This window comes from Vidua chalybeata, chromosome 3, assembly GCF_026979565.1.
Source record: "Vidua chalybeata isolate OUT-0048 chromosome 3, bVidCha1 merged haplotype, whole genome shotgun sequence".
In the NCBI taxonomy this organism is placed as follows: domain Eukaryota; kingdom Metazoa; phylum Chordata; class Aves; order Passeriformes; family Viduidae; genus Vidua; species Vidua chalybeata.
In genome coordinates, this window is record NC_071532.1 from 29,390,566 (window position 1) to 29,414,243 (window position 23,678).

The 23,678-nt window shown below is 37.9% G+C and overlaps 2 protein-coding genes across 5 annotated transcripts in view; one reads left to right on the top strand and one right to left on the bottom strand.

The window, feature by feature from the left end:
* Positions 1 to 6,788, top strand: part of DYNC2LI1 (dynein cytoplasmic 2 light intermediate chain 1) — a 20,264-nt gene extending 13,476 nt beyond the window's left edge. For all 3 annotated transcript variants that reach the window (XM_053936895.1, XM_053936894.1, XM_053936893.1), the window contains exon 13: positions 5,120 to 6,788. In XM_053936895.1, coding sequence (XP_053792870.1) covers positions 5,120 to 5,185 — 66 coding nt within the window. In that variant the 3' untranslated portion in view covers positions 5,186 to 6,788. The remainder of the gene's footprint in view (positions 1 to 5,119) is intronic.
* On the bottom strand, positions 6,771 to 23,671 carry ABCG5 (ATP binding cassette subfamily G member 5). 2 transcript variants are annotated; one of them, XM_053936891.1, is made up of 13 exons: positions 23,430 to 23,671; positions 22,701 to 22,822; positions 22,115 to 22,251; positions 21,799 to 21,897; positions 20,673 to 20,805; positions 19,187 to 19,326; positions 17,798 to 17,927; positions 15,023 to 15,236; positions 14,565 to 14,671; positions 13,602 to 13,740; positions 10,451 to 10,636; positions 8,694 to 8,806; positions 6,771 to 7,465 (listed from the first exon to the last, which is right to left on the bottom strand). In XM_053936891.1, the coding sequence occupies exons 1-13, from the start codon at positions 23,549 to 23,551 to the stop codon at positions 7,281 to 7,283; spliced, it is 1,827 nt and encodes a 608-aa protein (XP_053792866.1). In that variant the 5' UTR covers positions 23,552 to 23,671; the 3' UTR covers positions 6,771 to 7,280. The 2 variants fall into 2 exon arrangements, with proteins under 2 accessions (XP_053792866.1, XP_053792865.1); XM_053936890.1 differs by having other exon boundaries at positions 14,565 to 14,770.
* Positions 23,672 to 23,678: the final 7 nt, after the last annotated feature.

A 23,678-nucleotide genomic window follows, 5' to 3' on the forward strand; every position in this document is an offset into this window, starting at 1 on the left:
TATTTGCACATTATTAAAATGTTTTATACTAAGAATTTGAATTGCACCAAGTTAGAAATATATATCTAAAAGAAAAGAACTCTTTAGTTGCAGTGTTTCTTGAAGTGTCCTTCAGTTTTTGAGTTCAATGGAAAGCAGCATAAAAATTGTATTTTTAAAGCAACTTTTTAAATTCATCATGTATCTGACAATCTTTATAGAGTCTCAAGGTACCTCATGTTGCATAGGAGGGCCAGTATATTAAGAGGGTCATTATGCAATGTGTTGCTAATGAAATCATGAGACCTAATGCAAAATTAGAAGTGTCATGGGGTGACAGTGAGTGTTTTCATGTTATCATTTTTCTCGGTTACTTTCGGTTAATTAATGTTACTTTGGACTACAGATGATAGCCTATTTGCTTATTTATCTCAAAGATAAGCTTCACAAGAAAAGAAGCACAAAATCAGCAAGGGAAGCAAAACACAACCCCTGTCACTGCATCTGTTAGAAGAACCAGCAATACCTGACCTTATCAGGACTGCTCAATAATAGATTTAGAGATAACTGTGGCAATACAAAGTTTAAATACATCATTTCCAACTTCGTCATTCTGATTGAAGGTTTTGCCTGCATTCTGGCAGAGTAAAAGATTGAATTCTAATTCTTGAGTATAAAATAAGAAAACAGTTTAAAAAAATCAAGAAAGTCCCTGGCTGACTCTGAGGTACTGTTAGCCAGCATTTATCTGAGATGCTGTTTGGCTGTAGAAGTTTAGAGTACACCTCATTAGCATTCTGAATAACTGTTTTGTTTTAGACCAGATTATTTTGCCTCCTTAATATTTTCAGAGTTAACTATGACGTGTACCACTTTCTTTCTAAACATTTTTGCTCTGGAAACCTCTCTGAGGCTGTCTTTTCCTCACTGTGCCTTTCTTCAAGGTGGAGCACATCTCTCTCAACTATGTCTTTTCAGAATTCTTTTTCTAGTTCTTGCCCCACAGACATACATAGCACAGATTTATATCAAATAGTGCTGTTGGAATTGTTTACTGCTTTTCAGTCCCTGTAGTTAAGCTCTGAGAGAGAATACAGCATCAGGGACCGTTTTGAAATTTCTATCTCTAATGTAATTCTTAACTAGCAGATTTTCTTCAGGAATTAGTGGAATTTTGTGGGTTTTGCAGGGCTTTCAAGATTCAAAAAAAATTAATTCTGCATAGTTATTAGGCCTTAAATGTCTAGGTTTTGGTTAATTCTTCATACATAACATGGCAAACTTGTTATTCTCTATCCATTCCCTGTTAGTTTTTTGACTTTTGATGCTTTTAGGTCAACTTAATTTGGTTTTTGGTACACACATAACCTGAATAAGAATTAGATCTTTTAAAATAATATTTCTAATTAGAGCTACATGTATACACCTGCATCAGTGAGCACCTATGGGGAGCATCAAAGTCTTCTTCCTTAGTTCCTTATAAATGTTTGTGGCAGTGAGAGCCTGGCATGTGGGAATGTCTGTTCTCTTTCCTTTAGAAATGCTTTCTGCCAAAGATACAAGTACTCTGAGGTGTCTTTTTGAGGTTTTTTCTTTGTTTCCTGTTATGCCTTCACTGCTAATACTCAAAATAGGTGCTTGGACCATTTGATTTGGACATTAGACTGCAGATTCATTCATTGATGCAACAGATAAAGCTCAACCTTGAGCTCAGAACTGGAGAGCCTCCTACTCATGTGCTTCAGAAATCATGCAGTGCTAAAGTTTACAGTGACTGGTCCTTATTACACAGAGCTATTACTTCAGGGATTGGTGCCAGTTCTAGCTGAAGCCTCATGCCATGAAGTAAGGTCAAACAAGTAGATGCCTGGTGCCATTTGGTGTCAGCTAACAAGTTATGGAAGCAGATCTTAACGAACAGAGATGTAACTCTTAAGATTTTTTTTAAAAAATCGTAAACACAAGAAGATTCTACATCTCACAAGGAAGAACAGTTGCATTTCCCCTAAAACTGCAGCAACCTAATCAACTCACAACCAAATGTCACCTGCATGTCAGATCTGCAGCTGACATGGGGACTGTGCTGGCCAACAGACTGAGAGCCATATTTTTTCAACATACTTTGCTGGCATGATCATATTGCTGAACTTCAGGAGACCATTTCAGTTGCATTCCACAAAACAGAAGATTTCATAGTGTGCCATGAACCCTTGGTCACACCAGTGTTATTGGGCAGAGAAATATAATAGGCCCCTACCTTAGCCTGCGTAACAGAGCAGTACCACCTTTCATTTTCTCCACAGGAGGACATGTGCTAGTCTTTTTAAGAGAAAAAGTTATTTAGGATATTTACTTAGCTGCCAAGAACAAGCTTTCTTGTTTTCACATGAAAGCATGTCCAAATGGGTAAAAAGGATTTCATTTTTAAGGCAAATTAAAGAGCATTATTAGAGCACTGTTATTAAATTTTCTACTAAAGTTTTTGTCCTTAAGACTTTTAATTAGTGTTTCAGTACTTGGCTGCTTTCACCATGTTCCAGATTGAGGGCACTTCCAGTAAGAAACTGCATGAAAAGGAAAGTTGAAGCCCTATCAGTCACTCAGAACAGAGGAAATGCAACAATTAAGGCTTTTCCAGCAATCTTAATTTTTTCCTTCTTGTTTGCAGACATTGTAGTATTGTCTTTAATTACATGATCATATACTATTTTGCTGATGTCTCAATTCAATTGTTTAGTATTTCTTTTCATCATCCTTATTCCTTATGTACCTTATTTTTCAACCTGCCATTCAGACACTTCAGTGAGCACAAAAGTATTAATTTTTTTTTCCTCTGAGAGTGTGTGGTAAGTGTTATCTTATCTGAGTGCCTCACAAACATCAGTTACGTCTTTCTTCCCAATCCCTTTATGAGATTAGGTGTGATCTTTCCCATTTGACAGATGAAGAATTTACAGAAACACAGAAGTACAGAAGCATTAAGGTTTAAAAAAAAAAATAAGCCCACTTTATGCCAATGTTGAGACATCTGTGATAAGTTGCTAGCACTAATTACATTTAAAGCATTCAGATCACATTGAAAGCACATTTAAATTGCAATTATTTTTTCTTTGTATATCTGATCTCTCTCCCCTACACTTGCACACACAAAACAAGTGTAGCATAATGCTAGCATGAAAATTTTGGTGTACTTTGAGATACATTCTTTTGTAGGATCTTCTTTTCTTTGGAGACATGATCTCTTAGCTGATTATATCATCAGTCTATTCTAGAATTCTGCTCATGTTTGCAGTATAGAACTTTACAAGCAGGAAGGGGCCTTTTTCAAGAGGGTCTCTGGAGTGACCCTTAAGTAGTGTTTGAAAGAATTTTGCATTACATTTCTGATTTACAGGGATGTATTTTACTTTCTATTTTGCATAGAAACTAGGTAAGTGTACTCTGCTGACAACATTTTCCCTCCTGAATCACTGACATTTGTTAAAAGATTATTTTTTCCTAAATATCCTCCCATTTAATTAAATTTATTTTTCATTTCTTATTGTTTAAATGTTAGCCTTACCTAGATACCTGTCCAAAATAAATACATATAATTTTGTTCTGTAGTTCTGTATGCAGTGGAGTGGCTATACAGCTTTAATATATGCTGTAGTTTGACAATTTGCATGTTTGTATTGTTTTGAATTGCCTTTACACTGAATTGACTCCTAGGCTAGCTAAATGTGAGCAAAATTAATTCTGCTAAATTATCTCCCTCTTTCTTGAAAGAGTTTAGTCAGAGGATAAATCTGCAAGGGTAATTATTTAACCAACACTTGCAGATGTGACCCCCAGATGGTATTGTTATTATATAAAACTTGACTATCTAATTTTACCCCTTCCTGAAACCTTTGAGAAAGTTTTAAAATGAAATTCCTTAGCAAAAATCAGGTTTCATGTGCTCCTTAAAATACCACAGTATTTTTTCTATTCCTAACTGCTGGCAAGTTTCCAACAGTTCAGTATGTTTCAAGATCATAATTACTTTATATATTGATAATGAGGGAGTGAAAATACTGAATAAAGACCAGCTTAGAGACAGAACAGTTCAACAGTACTGGAGTTGTAGCTAATAATGCAACTTATGGCTTATGACACAACATATTCTGTCAGTCCCCCATGGAGTTACTTAACCCTACCAGTAGACTCCTACAAGCATCAGGAAGAATGTGCACTGACTAAAAATTTTCTCTCTGCTTGTACAGCTGGGGTGCTTTCTGAAAACTCTGCACCTCTGGCAAAGCTGCTGAAGTGACTTCCTGAGAGAAAATTCCATTTATTACTTCCATATAATCTTAAAATGATGATTGTTTTGTTGTTCTGCCCTTTAATTTCTTCTTCTTCCCTCTGTGCTCTGAACTGATATTTAATACTTCTGTTAAATTCACCAGGTGTGAATTTTGTTATTTTTGTCACGCTGATACTTGCATACCTACAGAAGAACCTCTCTTTCTCTCTGAAGTCCATTCTATTAAAATCAAAATAACAATTGTAAAACACACAATTGTTGAAGGTCTTTGCTACATTTATCCTGAGCACTGGTTTATGTCCACCTCATTCCTGATCTAAGTATGATATGGTGAGTTTTTGTCTTGCAAGCAGTACAGGGTTAGGTCTAAAAGTACCTCATGAAAGCATCATCTTCCTGTAAATTTGCTGGAAGCCTTACTCTGAAGTAAATGAAAAGCCATCATAATGCTTCCTAAATTATTATTTTTTGCTGAAAAAAATCTTTAGAAATTACTCCTGACAGTACACGCTCCTACATAAAATTCAGTAGAGGAAACTTGTTTGTAACGATGCTAAAAACTCCTATTACAGGCTTCAGTGCTCCTAGTTGACTGAGATGAGGTCATTTGTCTACCTTGCTAGTACTCCACTGATCTAAAGTACAGCAAAATGTAGCTCCCTACATGACAGCAAATGTGGCAAAATTCATAGCACTTTTAGGTTAATTTTGTTAAATATAGAAATATAGTACACCTTCTCTGCAGTGAAAAGTGTTTGTACATACATACGTTTGCTAAATAAATACATGCAGTTTCTGGAGACTTTTAGTAATGAGAAAATTAGTTTAATATGTATTTATGTTTCTTTTTAGGAACTTGAACAATACAAAAGAAATGCCTCTAAATCCTGGAAAGAAATGGATTTTGACTCCGATTGATGAACTGCTCTGTCTTCAGTTTAACACCATTTACAACATTATTTTTATAATTTTTACATTACATTAATAATTTCATCTGATGCAATTGAAAATATATAATATCAAACTACTAAGTTGGTTTATTAAGCATCCCTGTTGTTATTTTTATAAAGGGAGCTCTTTATTCACTCAGTCCAAATTAGTTTATCTTGGCACTGGCAAAGAGTTTTAAAAAGTAGGGAGAAAGGAATTCTAGACTGCTCTCAGATGGGTTTGTATATGAAGACTGGCATTAGTTCAACCGAATTTATAAGTTATAACACATTATTTGATTTACTTCTGAATACTTCTACCCTAAGCATATATTTGAATATAAAGAAGTTTTAACACCCAAAATATGAAATTGTGTAGTGTGCTAGGCATCTTTTTGTAGTTCAAAACAAAAGCTAAATAATTGCTTACATAATTGTTTGATATATTTGAATAAATAAATAAATCTCAAACTCCCAGAATAAAGTGGAGTTAAAACCTTCTTTGACCTGAATTCAGAAGTGTGCTTTCTCTCTGTCACAGAATCATACAGTTTAATACAGGACTTATTTCTTGCAATGTATAATGGCACACAGAGTTTAGAAGATGGATGTTTCTGTCATATATTCAAATGCTGGGAAGTCAGTCTAATTAATTTAACAGGTACTTGGTTAGTGCTGAGAGTATTATTGATTCACATTCAGTCTAAAGCAGGAATGGGTTTTTGTCCATGCACACCTCACTAGTGTGAGATGCACTGAGTGTTCTGAGAATACTCAAAACAATCCAGATGAAAACCAGAGATGTCTCCTGAGAGCTCAGACTTGTCAGACAGTGAATGTCTGAACAGTCACTTGGCAAACCAGATCAAACCAATGTGCTCATAAAAATGGGAAAGACAGACTAATCTGGTATCTTTCCAGCTATTTAAAGCTATTTGTTATTTTTAATATATTCGTTCACCAGATGTTTTTCTGATAACAACATTTATATCTATGAAGATTTTGCATAAAGATACTAGAAAAGTACACTTAAGTGGAAATACTGTATTACCTTGAGGATTGGATTTTAAATTCCTTGTTATGAACTGCCTCATCTCAGAACTATCATATAAAACTAGCTATATAATTACAGAATTTTAAGATACAAATATACTTACCTCCTTGGAGAAATCTGTCTCTCAGCAAAAACTAATTTCTTTACAGAACATGAAAATAAGATACAAAATTTAGGAATTCTGTGTCTGTTATGTTTTCAATTTTGAAAGGCCCATGAGAAAAAATTCCAAAGATGAAAATGGCATTGCTTCTGACAAACAACTTTTATACTTTTTCCCTAAAGTGACATTTTATTAAATAAAACCAAAACATTATTAAACAAACATATTTTTTCCTTGTAATTCATAAACTGCTTCCAAAACAAGATTAGAACTTGACAGTGGAAATAAAGAATTGATATAAATAACCTAACTTTTTTCACTGATTTACTATCATTTACAAGGCAAAACCAACTTGGCTAACTTGGATACTGCTTCAAGATCCTGTACTCATCAATTTTATAGTGTGTGTAAGATTAAAGTGGAGTGATTTCTTGATTCTGTCTTTACATGTATTTGGTTTGTTTCCTTTCTACAGATTCCTCAAACAGTATCAAAACAAGGCATAAGACTTTTGAAAATACAATCCTAGAAATGAGATTTACTAGCAGTTGGACTCCTCTACTTACTAGTAGTGGTTAAAAAACAAAATAGCAGGGAAAAAAACTAGAGCACCATTGCTATGTTGTTAAAAATTGTCAATAGTTGACTAAATTAAATCAGAAAGCCCTTTAAAACATGAAATACTGTTGATTATGGCTGATCTGGAAATCAGCCAGAAGAGAGGGGTGGGGAATACCAGTACCAGGAGTCATTCACACTCTTAAGAGAACATTGGTTTTCAAGGTGAAAACAAACATGAGAAGATGAATGTGTTTTTATATGTGTAATCATTTAAATTCTATCTAAAATCCAACAGTATAAGCCTTCAACCATAATACAGATAAAAGTATAGTAGAGGAGACTGTTGGAATTGCTACTTTTTCATTGTTAATAATGCTCTCTTAATTTGAAGCTTAAAATTCCAATAATGGCAAGTACTGGTATAAAAGCATAGAGTATGAGGAAATCAACTGTGAACCGGGACAATGCCCCAGGATAGTTTTCTTCAATGAACCTGATGCCTTGAGAGAGAACACACGCAGCATTATTTGCAGTGGAACTGTTGGCTCCACCTGTCAAAAGAAACAATTTCTTTAGTAGGTAAATCAGTAAAATTAAAACTCATACTCCAGTCTCTAACTCATGCCTTAAATACACCTCTTCCTGATATCACTTCCATGAAGAACCATACCCATAGAGGTATTTCTCATCACTGTGGAATAAAACTAGATGAGCTCTGTGTTTCTGTGGTTAATCCATGACATATGTTTTGAAGGGAAGAACAAATGGTCACTAGGAGCGCTCTCTTTTGTTCATGCCAAACAAAGATTTATGGCTTTTCAGACACATTATCTGGAGTGGCATCAAGAAGCAAGTTGCCCCATGTGATAGACTTACAGTGTTCCTATGTGTTGAGGGTTCCAAAATGCAAGAAATGGTGACTCCCTTGCATTAAGAACTTAAGAAGGGCACATTAAAAATTAGGTGTTTGCTGGTACTAATAGAGTCATGGATTCATTTTCTAACAGTTGTTGATCTTGTAATAAAGAGGAGAGATTAAGAGATAAAAAATATGTAGCCTTGGAGAGGAGCACAGACAACTGGCTACAACACCCCAAGTAGGTCCAAAGCTATAAGTTTTACCCCCACCAATGTGTATTAGCTACTAACCCTGCCACCCTGATTGATTCTCTTGTTTTGCAGCAGGTTATCTTGCTAACAACCAGCAAAGCACAGCCTGACAGACCCAAGCTTCTCAGTAAATACCATGGAAACACATTTGAAAGAAGCCTCTCCAGTATTAGAGGAGATACCTGGTCAGCTGTTTGTTACCTCTCAATATTCCCTCCACTGATGTTTGATCTTAGATTGCGCAATTCTTTTGATGCTCTATTTGTGTAACATTGCTAAAAAAAAGTTTCCAGCCTGTAATAAACTTAGCTTCCAATGTTCCTCCAAAAAGGGGATAAGAGAACAGGTGAAAAAGAGGAAGACAAAAGAACGGGAAAAATTTCCAGCCTGTAATAAACTTAGCTTCCAAAGTTCCTCCAAAAAGGGGATAAGAGAACAGGTGAAAAAGAGGAAGACAAAAGAACTGGAAGAATGAGAAATGGTTGGAACAAAATAATCAAATTCTGCCCTAGCTTGCTGATGTGGCATTATAGTCTTTACTAATTAGCAAGTTCTTCTTAGCAACTCAAAAGTTACATTTATTTTATCAGGATACATGTACATAGAAGGAAAATAAGCATCAACATCTCATTAAAATTATTTACAATGGACTTTTTTTGGAACACTTACCACATGTGAAGTTTAAGCCATAAAATTCATTGACTACAAGGACTTCACTGCTGTATTTTTGAAATGTAAGAAAACCAAGCAATTTCAAAGGTGTTGGCATATCTTCAATGGTCCTTAAAGAAACAGAGAAGTTAAGCTGGCTTTTGCTACTTACTAAGAGACCCCAAATTAAAACAAGCCCTCATTGTTTGTAACCTGTGACAAAAACAGTTCTTGTCTCTACCTGTAGGGTTTTCAAACATAAAGTCCAATTTTAGGGCTAAATGATGAGACAACCATGAAGGCTGTCCCTGACTTTGGTACAGTGTCACAACATTCAGCCCTGACTTGTTTATGAACAGTCACAAAGAATTATATGGTTGCTTGCTGTTCACATGGCAGTGATAAACTGAAAATGACAAGACTCAACATAAACCTTACTTGCAGAAATGTTTTGCTTTCAAAGTAAGAAACCACCAACCCTCCCTCCATCTTCAAAACCAAGTAATACTGAATAGGAATTCATTGCCGCAATAATAGCAATGCAAAAATGAAGCAGAAATAATGAGAAGAGACATTCAACAAAGCAGGGCAATTTCAGCATCTAAAATACTTCAAGACTTGTAATTCAACAACAACAAAAAAATTAACAAGAAAAATCCCCAGCAAACTAAGTCTCGATGGTATTTTTAATGTCCTTCATTGCTTGTGGAGATTAATCAAAAAGATTCATAATATTAATGAGCAAAATCTGTGCTGTAAAATAAGGTTAGAAACCTCTAATGCTTTTAAGTTATCATTAAGGCATTAGACTACAGTAGCAAGAATAAATGTCTTTCACTATAAACACACATCTTCCTGAAATTAGGCAGGGACCAAATAATTAGACATTAACCTAGCTTTATATCATAAGTATGAGCTGAAATCTACTTTAAAGAGACAAAGCATCATCAGCTTAGTGAAGATTCAGATGGTTTTCTTGAGGACAACACCATGTGTTGTTAGGCTTACTTAATTTTCATTGGGAGGGTCTCAGGTAAACATATCCTACTTGCTCAGTATCTTAGGAAAACTACTTTTAACAATTACACATTTAGTCTGGTATGTCCCTCAAAAAAACCCAGTAATTTCAGTATTGACAAATACAATGGGAAAACTGTTCAAACTTCACAAAATTAAAACACAAAACCATTTATTTGCACAGTAATAGAGCAGGAGGATCACAATTTTCCCGCATATTTACTACACTACTCAATAACTTTTATAGATTTCAGTCTGTACGGGTAGAAAAAGTGACTAAAAAGTTTGCTGGCTAAACTGGATAATAATACTAGTAAGATAGTTGAGAGCAACTGCTTTTTTAAACCAGCATTACCAGTGTTTAATGTCATAAGTTCCAGCAGTTACTAAAAGATGTAGGAACAGGGATTTTCGGTAGGCCCCTTTAATGAGGACAGCATTTCATGTCATCATGTCAGCATCAATAAAAGAATTCAGATGAGCTGATAGATACTAATTTTTCAGTTTTATCTTCAATGTATTTGCAAAAACTGGGGGGAATCATCAATATCTTTGTTGATATCTAAATATACTAAGTGTCTGTTTTTGTGTTTAGTACAAGGCCCAACAAGATTAGGTAGTTCTGCCTCTGAAGGAGCTGCTCTTGCTTTTCCATGGCTACCTGTGCATTACTGGATTTCTGCAAAACCAACTGTTATAGAAACTCTTCCACATCAGTGGTAACAGCAACACTGTAACAAAGTAAGATTTTTTCCTACCTTACTAGTCCCGTTCCTACTATCACACCAGCTGAATTAAGTAGCACAATGCCACTTTGGACTATATTTGGGTCTTGAACCATGCCAAGTATAACAAGTGTTAGTAGTTCACCAATCATGTGAGATGCTAGGACAACAGCAAAGAAAATTCCAAATCTGGAAACATCAGGATGCAATCCTATAGTCCTGTACAAAGATGAGCAAAAGAACAGTTAAAAAACAATGTTTGGGTAGCAAACTTGGAAGGTGGCTTTTACTTTTGTTTCTATTTGGGTTTTTTGCAGTTATAGCTCATTAGGTGAAGAGTATGCCTTAATCCTTAGAATACTGTTTGGAATCTTAACACAAAGGACATCCACTTACTATAATTATGTAAGTGCAGATACATGAGGTTTTCTCCATCTAGACTGAAGAGGGTTATACCAAGATGTAATTCTTGTAGAAACCCAGGTTTTTTCAAGACAATCACCACAGCTTCTCAATTTCTTAAACTAACCTGCTGCTTCTTGTAAAGTCTTTGCAGTGGGAGTCATTCATGTAAGTCACATATTTAAATAACATCTTTATGAAGGTAATTAACAGATTGGATTTTGCACTTCTGATAATGTGCAAGCAAACATAAGTATGGATATACTAAATTAAATGAAAAACTAATTGAATTCACCACCCATGTAATTCACACCAATGCAATTTCCCCCATACTCCTGTATTCTTCAATGCAACACGCTGTTCTCAATTTTCCTCTAGCTAACCCAACAGAAAGAGTCCTCTCAATCTATACTCAAGATTAAAAAGTTAAGAAAAGCCAGCAATTGCTTGACAAACTTAATTCAGCCTTATAGTGTATGTGACAGATGACAAAACCCTTTATTACACTGTGACACATTACTCTTTTTCCAAAATACCTCATACTAAAATTGCCTCACACTAGGTGCACACTGCATGCTTTGCCTAACTCACAAGCAGCAATTCAACATTAAATTTTCTTTTTGTAGCAACAAAAAGTGCAAGACCCTATTTTTTTTTTAAATCCACCATGTTTGAATATGGTCTTAAAACAGAAGTATCAATTTTCTCATAGGCTTTTCTATAGTGTTTTTTTGTAACACCAGAATAAATTATAAATAGATGGATGAACATTGACTCTTCCAGTATTAAACACTCAGCAAGGTAGCAGGTATTTAACAACTTTTAAGTACAGATTGGTGCAGGAGAAACAGCTTTCCAAAGTCCTACCAGAAAACTACCACCTCAGAGACACTCTAAAACTTTACACAGAGACATGGAGACACAGGTTAGTAAATCTGGGATATGAATAGAACAGAAGAAAGACTTAAAAAAGAAAAAAAAAAAAAAAAAAAAAAAAGGAACAAAAAAAACCACGGAAAAAAAAAAAAAAAAACCAGCCCAAAGACAGCAACAGAATAACAACATGATGTGAACTGTCGGAAGACTTCCCAGAGGTATCTTCAGCTAGGAAAATCTGCATAGACAGGACATTCACTTGAATCAAAAGAGGCTCTTTTTGAACTTGGCCAAACCTGCCTCACGTCTGACCAGGTCAGAGTTTGGGTCTGCCTGACCCAACTGGCTGACTCCACAAACACAAACTCTACAAGAAATGGCTTGTCAAGGTCTCTCAAAAAGTTAGTCCATTTGGGAAAGTTCAGTCCTGCGTAACAACTGCCAAAATTTCATCCAGAAACTGCTTGCCCTGAGAGGTCTAAGAGCATTGTGAAATCAGTTTAACACATCCCTTATGGCTTCCAAACAACCGCAATATTGGAAAGATAATACCTGTAAATATTATCCATTAACTGGAGCCTCACTATTTATTGTTGATTGTGTTTGAGCCAACCAAAACACAGGGGGGCAAAGTCTCTGCCAATGTGGATTCCCTGTTTGTTATGGAGTTGAGTGTCATTGAGCCTGGAAAGCTGCTTTCCAAATGGCTGTTTTCTTAGCACCATTCATAAACAGAATGTCAGCACAGCACTTAATGGAAGGAAGAGTAATTTCTGTCTGTCTGCCTGTGGAAAAAAAGGCTTCCCAGGGAGCCCTGCCTCAAGCAGGTAGCACTGACAGCTTGCAGAAATAAAAGCTCAGGTAGCTGAGAGGATAAAGGTGACTACTTTTCATATCCACACCAAACTACAAAACAACCTGCCCATGCATGCAAGTTCTGACACCTGGAAGAGCAGAAATCTTCCTCTCAGGGATGTTTTCTTTTCATTGAGATTTCAAATTAAAGAATTAAGTAAATGCTGAGCACTGCCCCTCATTGCCTACTATAGACAAGAAGGAAGAAGGGAATAGTCATCTTTATTTTCTGAGTTTTTCCAGATGGGGGAAAATTGCTACAAAATTCCCGGTGCAAAAATTCTGACTCAGAAGTCCAAGCAATTTTGTGTAGTTCTACTCTATCCATTTTCCATCCATCTTACTGTAAAGTAAGAGCACTAACATGCACAGGTACAGCAGAATGGCTTCTGCACTTCAGCTCTTTTATGAGGGTGTATCCACTTACCACTTTTGAACAGCTCATCAGAGAAAATGCATCCACGACACAAACCAAGCCTGCTCATCACTTGTACACATAAACTAAAATTAACTTTGGTGCACTAGACATCTCTCAACATTAGAAAAGAAAAAGAATGAAGGATAGAAATTTGTATTTTTCTCTGGAGGGTATAAGAAAGGGATCCAGATTTCATCACTTCCATACGCTGTAGCTAAACCCCAATGTCTCAGGAAATAAAAGTTTTGTTACTGTCATGTACCTACAGCTGACATCCTCATTTTGGGGTGGATTTTTTTTTGGTTTTTTTTTGGTTTTTTATTTCCTGTCTTTCTAAATGCAATGTAAAATGACACTTCCTGCTTTCAATATGACAAAAGGATGGTAACTCTCCTAGGTCCATTAAAACTTTCCAAGATACCTAGAGAACAGGTAATTTACCTACTGGGGAAGTGTTTTCAGCTCTGCCTGAAAGAGAAGGGCTAAATTTGTGTCATCTTTCCTTATGGTTTCTGTGTAATCATTTTGAGAGACAAGATCAGGAAGCCATGCCAGGAGGCCTTTTGCTGACATGTTAATTGACACTGATAACAAAAACAAAATGGCAATCCAACAGATGGTCCAAATGCTTACCAGTATATGAAGGTGCTGAAAATGGCCACGCTGATGACACTGAAGGGCAGGAAATGGACTATATAAGCTACAAGCATTTGCCATTTCTTATACAAGCCATCTTTGCTTTCTTGGTCACTGATAGCACGTAGAGGTGGGACTGAATTAAATATATAAGAAATGAAGTAAATTACCATTAAACAGAAAGAGCAGGACTTGTTGTTAGCAGAAATGATCTGAAGCACAGGGACAACTTTGAGAATATATCACAAACATTCTGCTTAAACCACTCTGATCCCTTTTCCCCCTACTTCAAGTGCAAAGCATGCTCCCTGCAGATTGCAAACATTGGTAGGCTTAACGAAAGAGACCTGACTTTTCAGCATGCAGGACATCCTTCTCTTTTTGCATATACAGATTAAGGACATGAGAAAACCTCTGTCACTGGCCAATTTATTGAGGTGCTCTGATTTCAAGCTTATGACAGCAGTGTATGTTCCCTACATGAGCAAAACAGGTTACAGGGCTGTAAATAGAAACTACTGCTGCTTTCAGTATGGCACCTGTAAGAGAAAAATCCTTTTAAAAAAATATAATCATCACATAATAATCATAAATCCAATTATGCTTAATTGCTGTCAAAGCTGTTTTGTATTTCCATCCTTTCCATGTGTCTAGTTTTGAGCTCACTTACATATTAGCTAGACCTAGACTTTGTCTTGCCTATAAAATGCTACACACAGCGAAATCTTTTGCACAGTTTAGAATAAAGCCTTCACAGACAGGCCAGCTGTAAAAAAGAAAGGCAGGGATCAGGGCATATTCCCTTAAATTCCATTGAATTTTGTGCTTCTGTATCAACTCTGACATTACCTAGACCAGTGAAGATCTTTTAAATTACTATCTTCAAAAAATACTTTTTCTTATTTAAGACAGAGTGGCAGCAACACCTGCTGCTGCACATAAGACAGGACAGAAACTCACATAGGGCCACAGCATTGAGCATCCCTGTGTAGGGGGGTGCACTCACGCACTGGTAGACAAGCCCCACACGGTCCTGCACGGCTCCCTGGGCCAGGTCATTCCTTAGCCTAAGAAGGAAGAAGGCTATAAACAAGCCAAATAACAGGTTCTGGAGGAGACGCATGATGATGCCTATCTTATCTCTGGAGAGATTTCTTGTTGTTCTCCTGATAATGAAACAAACCAATAAAAGGCCTGTTAGCTACAACTGAACACATGTTGGTAGGGTATTAAGCTTTGAACAAATCTTAGACACACAGTGTCCACAAAGAGCTAATATATTAAAAAAGACAAGGGACAAGTACAGTGGGAGATCAAATAACCAAGGAAGTGCATCTATACATGGAGGGGAAACCTGAGAGATTAGTGGAGAAGAAAAAAAAATTGCTTTAGAAGGGGGAGGGGGGAGAAAGTCTTACCGTAAAAGAATCAGTATTTGGTCAAAGCCACTGGGTGAGTCTTTGTTTTTGAATGGTATTGGTGGCAGCTCCTTCATATACTTTGTTTTCTCAATGGTTTCCAGTACTTTGCTAAAGATCACTGAGTTTTTGTAGGCTGACACAAATTCTTGAACCCTATTGTAGGTTTTGAGTTCGTGTTCCTTGCTTCGGGTGTCCACAGATGTCAGATCCACTGTAAAATGACAAAGTTTTTACTCTATATACACATCACTTTCCCTTAATATCTTTTTTGCCCATGCAACTAACTTCTTCTTGTCTCTATTCTAAAATATGCAAAGATGAAAAGGTCACTTGAAAGTATTCAAGGTTTCTTTCTCCCTTCTGTTAGATGCAGCAGGAATTCATTAACTGTGCAGCCACAAGAAATCTGTGTTTTGTGTCCTCCGTAGGACCCTGCAGTTCAGGTCCTTGATCTGAAATGCAAGGTCTGAGCACCGTGCTGGTCAGACCTTTAGCACTCTCCTTGCACAATACAGAGTTGTAGAGAGCAAGACAAAGCACCAGAGGATGAACATTTATGAAGATGAAGAGATTACTTATCTGGTCGTATATTTCTCAGGTTTTCAGGCAAATGCTCGGACATGGCTCCACAGCTCCCCCTTGTCCTCTGCCCACTCCTCCAGAACTATGGAGCTTTATTTTTTGCTTAGTGTGAACTCACACTGTAGACACAACTCTTCTCTCCTTGAGCTGTTAATGCATTGTTGCACTGGGTTTCACCTACCTCCTTTGCAAACATACTTCTTGTTTAATGTGAAGTCAGAGGATGTTCAGCTGGCCAAATTCCCTTAGCAGGCTCAGCCCAAGCTGAAGGAAGTATTACTGACTGCTGTGGAACTCAGGAAAGGTAACTACATCACAGAGTTAATATTCCTTTCTAGTAAGTCCACCTAAACATGCTCCTGGCACCAGCAATTCTTTTGCTGGCAGATGGGAAATTTGTGTGTTCTATTTTTACAAGTCATACAGATTCAGTAATAGTGCTAAAATGCCTTAGAAATTTCCCTATTCCCTAACAGCAGTGAATTAGCCAAGGTTTTGAAAACTGGATTGTTGTTCTCAGTAATATTTGTTCTTACCCAATTTTATATTACTCTACATCTGGTAAGATGTCTTCATCAGTTATTTACTCCTAAGGTTTCTCTCATCCTTAGATTTCAGTTTTGCAATGTTCTGTTCAACTTCAAAATACAAATTCAACAAAAGGAGGCCTTGTCCAAGATTCTTAGGTTTCCTCAAAATCTGAATTAGGCTTATGAATAGTTCCCTGGTGTTCTAAAAGCTGGAATTCAGCAGAATTGTCTTTAATGGTAAACACATCCAAAATGAAGCCTTTGCTTTTACAAATGTGAACATCTGAAATGCAGAAACACTTTAAAACTTGGCCAGTGTGACTTGCTGGAAGTCACACAGGAAATAAATGGCAACTCAGTGTGCTTTAAAAGAATGGTAACACTGACTACTATAACTAGACCATCTAGCTAATGCCTACCATGCATTAGTACTTTTTACAAACATGTGACAGTTCAGCAATATAATCCACACTCAATACATAGGATATATTTTCCTCTGTTGCTGATGTAAATGATATCAGAATCTGTCCCTTCATTCACATCAAATCACACACACAAAAAAATATAAACTACCAATTTTCAAAAGACTAAATATTCTGATGATTCTTTGCTCTAATCTGTATTTTTTTCCTTTCTTGTCACATTCAAAGGTTGACATTTGAAGAATGCAGTACTCTCTTTAACAAGCTTTTTTAAAAGTGGGTCCAAATCTCAAATCATCTATGCTTTTCAAGACTATTCAAATTCATGAAGGCAAAATTATCCTCACTGTCATACCAGTATTTTCAGCTTTATCCCATTCCAGCTTCATGTCAACAACCAACCTCTCTTCTCACTGAGTTTAGAATGCCATGCAGACAATAGGAAAACACTACCTGTGCTGAATGCAGCTTTTTGAATTGGTCAAATTCCCTGGTTAGTGCTCAGCTAGTACTGCCAGAATTAACCCAACGTGTTGGTTTTAAATAGAGTTATGTACATGGCTGCATATTTGTACACAAACAAACACATCCACATTCTCTTCAAACCTGCGCCTGTATGGATCAGGGACATGGATGTCCTGCAGCAAAACCAAGTCTCATTTCCAAAGTCTCCTGCTTACCCGTTTTCTTTTTTTTCATCCTGAATTGGTAAAACAATACTCTCCAGCTTATGCCAACAGCTATCATCATCTTGCTATCATCATCTCCTGAAGCATCCATTCTGTTCCAGCTGTTCACCTTGGAATTAGCAACTCCCCAAACTTTTAGAAACCGCAAACTTAGAATTCCAGGAAATTGATGCCTCAAATCATCCCATATTTATTGTACATCCCTCCACACAACTCTTTCAAGTTGCTTGGCATCACAGAGTCCGGAGGAGCATAGGATTTTCCACAGTTTTGGAATCAAATTAATTTTCCAACATCCAGCTGGGAAATGCCATCAGGAATCCACAGGTTTCATGAAGCTGAGATTCTTTTTTTAGTGGTAGTTTACTCCTTTACTGCAAATATGGCTATTTTATGGAGTCATTAGGAATGACGTGGGGCCAGCCCTCTCTCTGAGCTGAAAATAATTAAAAAGTTGGAGCAGAATTCAAATACATTTCTATCTCTGGAAAAACTTTAACTTGGGAAAAAAACCAAATTGTTTTACTAAAACAATTTAGACAAACTTACCATAGAAGTCAAAAGGATTTGATTGTTCAGGACAAGAATAGCCACAGTCACTAAAAAATGAGATCATTTCCATAGGGTTCCCACAGAAAACCATTTCTCCAAAGCTCATGATGGCTATTTTATCAAATAACTGTTGGGGAGAAATTAATATATTAGCAGTATGTACTAAGAATCACAGAATATGCTGATTTGGAAGGAATCCATCAGGATCATCAAGTCCAACTTCTGGCCCTGCATAAGACACCCCATGAAACACACCATGTGCCTGAGAGCATTGTCCAAAAGCTTCTTGAACTCTGTCAGACTTGGTGCTGTGACCACTTCCCTGGGGAGCCTGTTCCCAGCCACCCTCTGTGCGAAAAATCTTTTTCTAAGATCCAACCTAAACCTCCCCTGTCACACTTCAGGCCATTCCCTCAGGTCCTGTCACTGGGCACCACTGTGATCAGATCAGGAGTGCATTCATTCTTGAATACGGCTACTGTCTTGGTAATAGAAATGCTTTGATGGGAAAAAATAGTTTTGACACATTCAAACTTCCTTACTGTATTTCTCCCAAAAGACATTGGTCCTTTCTTTTACTCCTCTCATTGGTGGTCATGCAAAGTGACACATCTTTAAGCTCAAGTGGTTCTCCAAACTGTCAATGACAAGAGCATACAGAGGTAATCCACAAAAAGAGATGTGGCTTTCTGACTTCATTTCTAATGCACCTTCACTTACTGACTGACCCCCTTCAGTGCTTAATAGCCCCAGCCTGTAAAACCCCCCAGATTGTTGGCAAGACTATCCTGAAGTGCTTAAGGACTCTAACAGCACTGCTCTTCAGGTGAACATTTGCCAGGGCAAGGTTCCCACCAGCTATGATCAATCCATATTCTCAAGACACCAGGGCTGTTTTCAGTCCAGAAAAGCACTGTTACTCCCCTCTGGCCCCACAACCATTAACACTCCATTCAGTCAGCCACAGAAGAGGAGTTTTGTATTCATGTAGCAGGTGGTGGGTAAGAGCAAAGTGAGAAACAGTAATGGGAAAGGAGAAATGCTTTCCCCAGCACAAACCCTTCGAGGCAGGACTGCCCCACCACACGACCAAGGTGTACCCACATGCTTTGTCTTTACTTCTCCCAGTGGTTTTGGTTTGGGTAACTGCATAACACAAGTGTTAGGCACACAGTCAGACTCTACACCATTTTCACAAGGCAATGTGTGTCCCTAAGTGCCCTGTGACTAGGACAAGACCAGAGTTGCAAAGTTCAAGAGAGGCCTCTAATTAAGCAAAGGAAAGGAAAAGAGGCAGCTATACTGGATCTTGTACTTCCATCCTTTAAAGAACCTAAGTACTAAAAGGTCAGGCGGAAAAGCCAAAAGTGAGTAGGTATCATCTACCTTGAAAAGTTCTGAGCGAGGCTGATGGATTGTAAGAATCACAATCCTGTCTCTGTGTGCAAGCTCTGAGAGAAGCAAGACAAGCTGGTTTGCAGTCAGGCAGTCCAGCCCTGTCGTTGGTTCATCAAGTAGCATGACCTCTGTCAAACAACAAGGAATAACTTTAAAATTCAGGTAAATGAGGAGCAAATGGCATAGCTTCTGCCCTTAAAGCTAATTTGGCAAACAACATAGAAATTACTTTATAGGTGAAGTTCCACACATAAAGCAGGGTATGCAGAGATATTGCCATGACAGGATCTTTCAGTTTTATTTCGTTTCAGTGGTTCTGTTTCAATGACTAGGAATAAGGACATTAAAAAATACTTCAGAGCATAATACTTCTTCTAAATTCCTGTGAAATCTGAAAATTACCAAAGTAGTTTTGATGCATACATCTGCTTTCAAGAACAATAATGATAAATTTCAGCATTTACAAAATTGTAAATATAAGCAACAAAATTAGCTAGGAGTTATATATTCTGAATTAAATTTACATATATATACATAGAATTTGTGAACAAACAAAGAATTATTAAAATACAACACATGCAATTCCGTAGATTGAAGCAGATGTGACTGCCTTTTCTTCATTATTTTATTGCACATGAAAGGGAAAAACTTATAATCAAATCCATTATTTTTATAGAGATGACACATAGCATGGAAGAGGGCAGTCCAACCTTGATCAGGGTATGAGGGGAAGGGAGTTTTCACTCTAGGTTTATCTACACAGAATTACTATACTGTTTATTGTAGAGTTTAGTGAGGTCCTGAGCAGCAACCACACCCCAGGAGTCACCAGTAGCAGGGATGTACCTCACTGCGCTACTTAAGCTCCTTCCTGCCTAATATGCATTTGTAACACATCCACATGGCTACAAGGACTCCAGCATCCAATAAATATGTGCTGTACATTCACTCAGTGAGATTCTGGCACTTTCAAGAAACTCCCTCAAAACTGACAGAATTTTTCCCATGGATAATCCTTCCGTAGTTGCTCAGCTTTGATTTCCTTTCATTGGAATTTTTTTAGCACTGCAACATACATGCTACTCACACATACATAGATCAAGGACAGCTACTCCACTACAAGGCTCAGTGCTTGCACATGTATAGCTCTAATGTACTCAAAAATGATAAATTAATGGACCACAACCAACATTTGGGAACAGTGAACCCAGAAAGACTTAAAATGGATAAATCCAAGTCTAAACCTATGTTCAGTCCCTAAGATTTTTAATTTGTCTGCTTTCCAAGATCAACTAACAGATCAATGGCAGACCTCAGTTACTACTTATTCTTTTCTGTTATCACCAGACTGGCTTCTGATGAATTAAAGAATGCAAACGCTTTTGTATTTTAAAGTGGTTTACAGAGACCTATGGTAGGAGCACAAAGTGACACAGCCTTGTTTTATTTCAAAAATCCATGCAGTGGTACTTACTGGGATCTTGTAAAAGCTGGGCTGCAACTGATACCCGACGCCTCTCACCCCCAGAAATTCCTACGACATTCCGGCTTCCAATTATTTTGTCAGCAATGTGGCTGAGACTCAGCTCAGTCATAACTGCATCTACCTAAAAATAATTACAATTTCAAAACACTAAACACAGTCCACCTCAGATACCTGTGTGCAATGGCAAAAAAAAAAAAAAAAAGGCAAAAAAAAGACAAAGACATAATTTTAAGTTACAGCTTTACCAATATCCTGCTTGCATCCATTCTAGTTGGACAGTATCTGGCCTAAGTTCTATTTTATTATTTTTAATACATTATTTAAATTACTATTCTTTAAAATTTTATTTCAATGTATTCTGAGATAACTAAATTGTATCCTCACTTGGCATTAAGAGATTAAGAGTTCAGGGGTGACTAGAAGTTAAGGTATGGAGCACAATGTGCTGCTCTGGCTTCCAAAATCAGGGAGCAGGAAGGCACACCAATTCTGGGAAAGTGTAAAGTACTGAGTGGAAGACTGGGGAAGAGAGAAGACAGAAAGCAAGACCCTCTGGTCAAGAATATCCAATTTTACTTTGAATAGAATCCAAAAAGAGCCCTTTAAATAAATCCAAAACACACCAATTTCATCAAGAAAGTAGCTTGCAGGAGGCTTAACAGACCAGTGCTTTTTTGAGCTGTTGTGATTAGTGAGAGATATCCTACAGGAGACAGAATGGTGCCAAAATCAGTTGTGCTGTCCATGAGACTTGCCAGCACACATGGGCCTAAATGCCTGAGAGAACAGAGGTTCCCCTCTGGGGAAAGGGAATTGACCTCAATACCAAGACCAGCATCTCCTGCAATAGTAACTGCTTCAGCTTCGGGTGGGAGTGTTTTGTCCCAGCAACATGGTGATGTCCTGGGGCACCAGCACAAGTCCCTTGAAGCGGTGGGACCACCAGAGAGCTTGTGCCCTACTCCTCAGCAGGAGGATTTCTCTCCCCATTTGCAGAATGATGATTACAAAACCTCATAATTATAAAGCACAGCCATGGATGGAAAGTGCTGCTGGTGAAAACATTACATGACATGCTGTATGACTTTCTAGTGGAAGACTGTAAAATACAAACCTTCTTTTTGATGGAGCTGCTGGAGCATTTCTTAAGAGTTAGTAAAGCTGTGTAGGTCAAAGACTCCTGTACAGTGAGAAAGCTTAACAAAGTGTCACTCTGAAAAAAAAAGTGAAGAGGAAGAAGCAGTTAGTCCCATAGTAATTAAAATTTTGTCCCTCTTCATGCAAGCCTAATAATTCATACAGCTTATTAACTGATTTGTCCCAAATTTCCTAGTAAAATCACATTTACATTACAGTATACTCCATTACACTAGCAACTTTTTTCGCACAAAAGGAAGCACCGTACACAAAAAATAAATGTAGGAATCAACCTGTGGCACGTAAGAGAAGCAATCTCTGAAGTGTTCCCTCTTCAGCTGACGTCCATTCACATACACTTCACCAAAGAAGTTGTCTTTATGTCCCAGTCTTCCCGATATTGCATCCAGAAGTGTTGTTTTCCCAGATCCTTTCAAACAAAAGAAATTAATCATGCACTGAGATGAATTTTATGATTCCAAGAGTGGTAGCCTGACTTGGATGGACACATGCAAAAAGTACAAAGCTGGATTTTTTCTCAATAACTTTAAAATAACAGGCCCTGAAATGGGAGCTAATTAAGGGAAGGTAAATGGGAAAACTAGAATGCAAATTAGCATTTAAATCACAAAAAAAAATCACAATTGCAGTGAAACATTTGAGTTTTGAAGTAACCTTGTCTGTTATTGAAGTTATAATTGTTAGTTAGATGACAGAAGACTCAACTCTGAAAACCAAGCACCACTTTTACAAAGCAGAAGTTAAAATCAGCCACAATTTCATTATTTAATACACAGACCTCAGTCACATTCATGTCACAATGGAAGTCACCAGTATTAGCTGTGATCTTACTTCATTTAAAGTACTGGAACAACTTACCAGAATTTCCTAAAATCCCCATAATCTGTCCACTTTCTATGTGAAATGAAACATCCTTTAGTATTTGTCGGGTCCATTTTTTACAATATAAAGAAAAGTTCCACCATGGGCCAACACGCTCTCTTGGAAAACAAACACCAGTAAAAATTTTGGAGAGAGAATATGTAAAAATTTTGCATAAAGCAAGTGAATGGTTCATAGCTACTTGCATGTGGGATGGGAGCTGCAAGGATTTTAAAATATAGAAAAATAAAAATTAAAGTATTTTCCCCCTTGCCCTTTCCCCTCCTAAGGCTTCAACTTTGGCATTACCTGGAAGATAAAACAAAGTCTGAGCACATTTTTCAGAATGATTGCTAAGAGGCTTCTGGACTACAACCAAAAGGGCAACCATGAACTGTGGCTTTATTTGCTGATGATGTTTGCCAGCCATTAATCCACTTGTCCCTTTCCTTAGGGCCTCGTGTTATCCCTCTGGCCGCAGCAAGAGAGGCAGTGGGAAAGGGCACAGCGTTTGGAAATCTCCTCTAAAGCACGTCCTTCAGAGACGCATGAAGGGGATGCGGTGAGGCTCCGCAGGGCTCAGCCCTGAGGCGCCATGAGGGGGGCCTGGCACCATCGCTCCTGCCGTGCTGGGCTGCGGCCAAACCCACAGCCCGCAGTGCCAGCCCCGCTCCGCAGCCCCTGGCGCCGGAGCAGGGACCCTCCACACCGCCCTCCCAGCCCTACCTGATGGTGTAGGACACACCCTGGACGCTGATGGTGTTGGGGTGCTGCCCCACGGCCATGCCCTTGCCTGCGTGCCCGCTGCTGCCGCTCTTCTCCAGGGTGGGAGATGCGCTGCCCGACATGCTCGGGTGCCGGGGCTCCGCAGCCTCCCTGCGTCCCTCACGCTGCTGGCCGGGTGCCTGGCACTGCCACAGCCACAGCCACAGCCACAGCCGCCACCACCATGCCTCCCCCGGCACCGCGCAGGGG

What these genes read in the sequence shown, in the direction of transcription:
- ABCG5 (XM_053936890.1), bottom strand. Translation starts at nt 23,551, where the DNA reads ATGTCGGGCAGCGCATCTCCCACCCTGGAGAAGAGCGGCAGCAGCGGG. An exon ending in GCAGCTCCATCAAAAAGAAG is followed by an intron (nt 20,806 to 21,798) that starts GTTTGTATTTTA and finishes AATTATTTTTAG; the next exon opens with GTAGATGCAGTTATGACTGA. An exon ending in CTCGCTCAGAACTTTTCAAG is followed by an intron (nt 17,928 to 19,186) that starts GTAGATGATACC and finishes TCTCCCCAACAG; the next exon opens with TTATTTGATAAAATAGCCAT.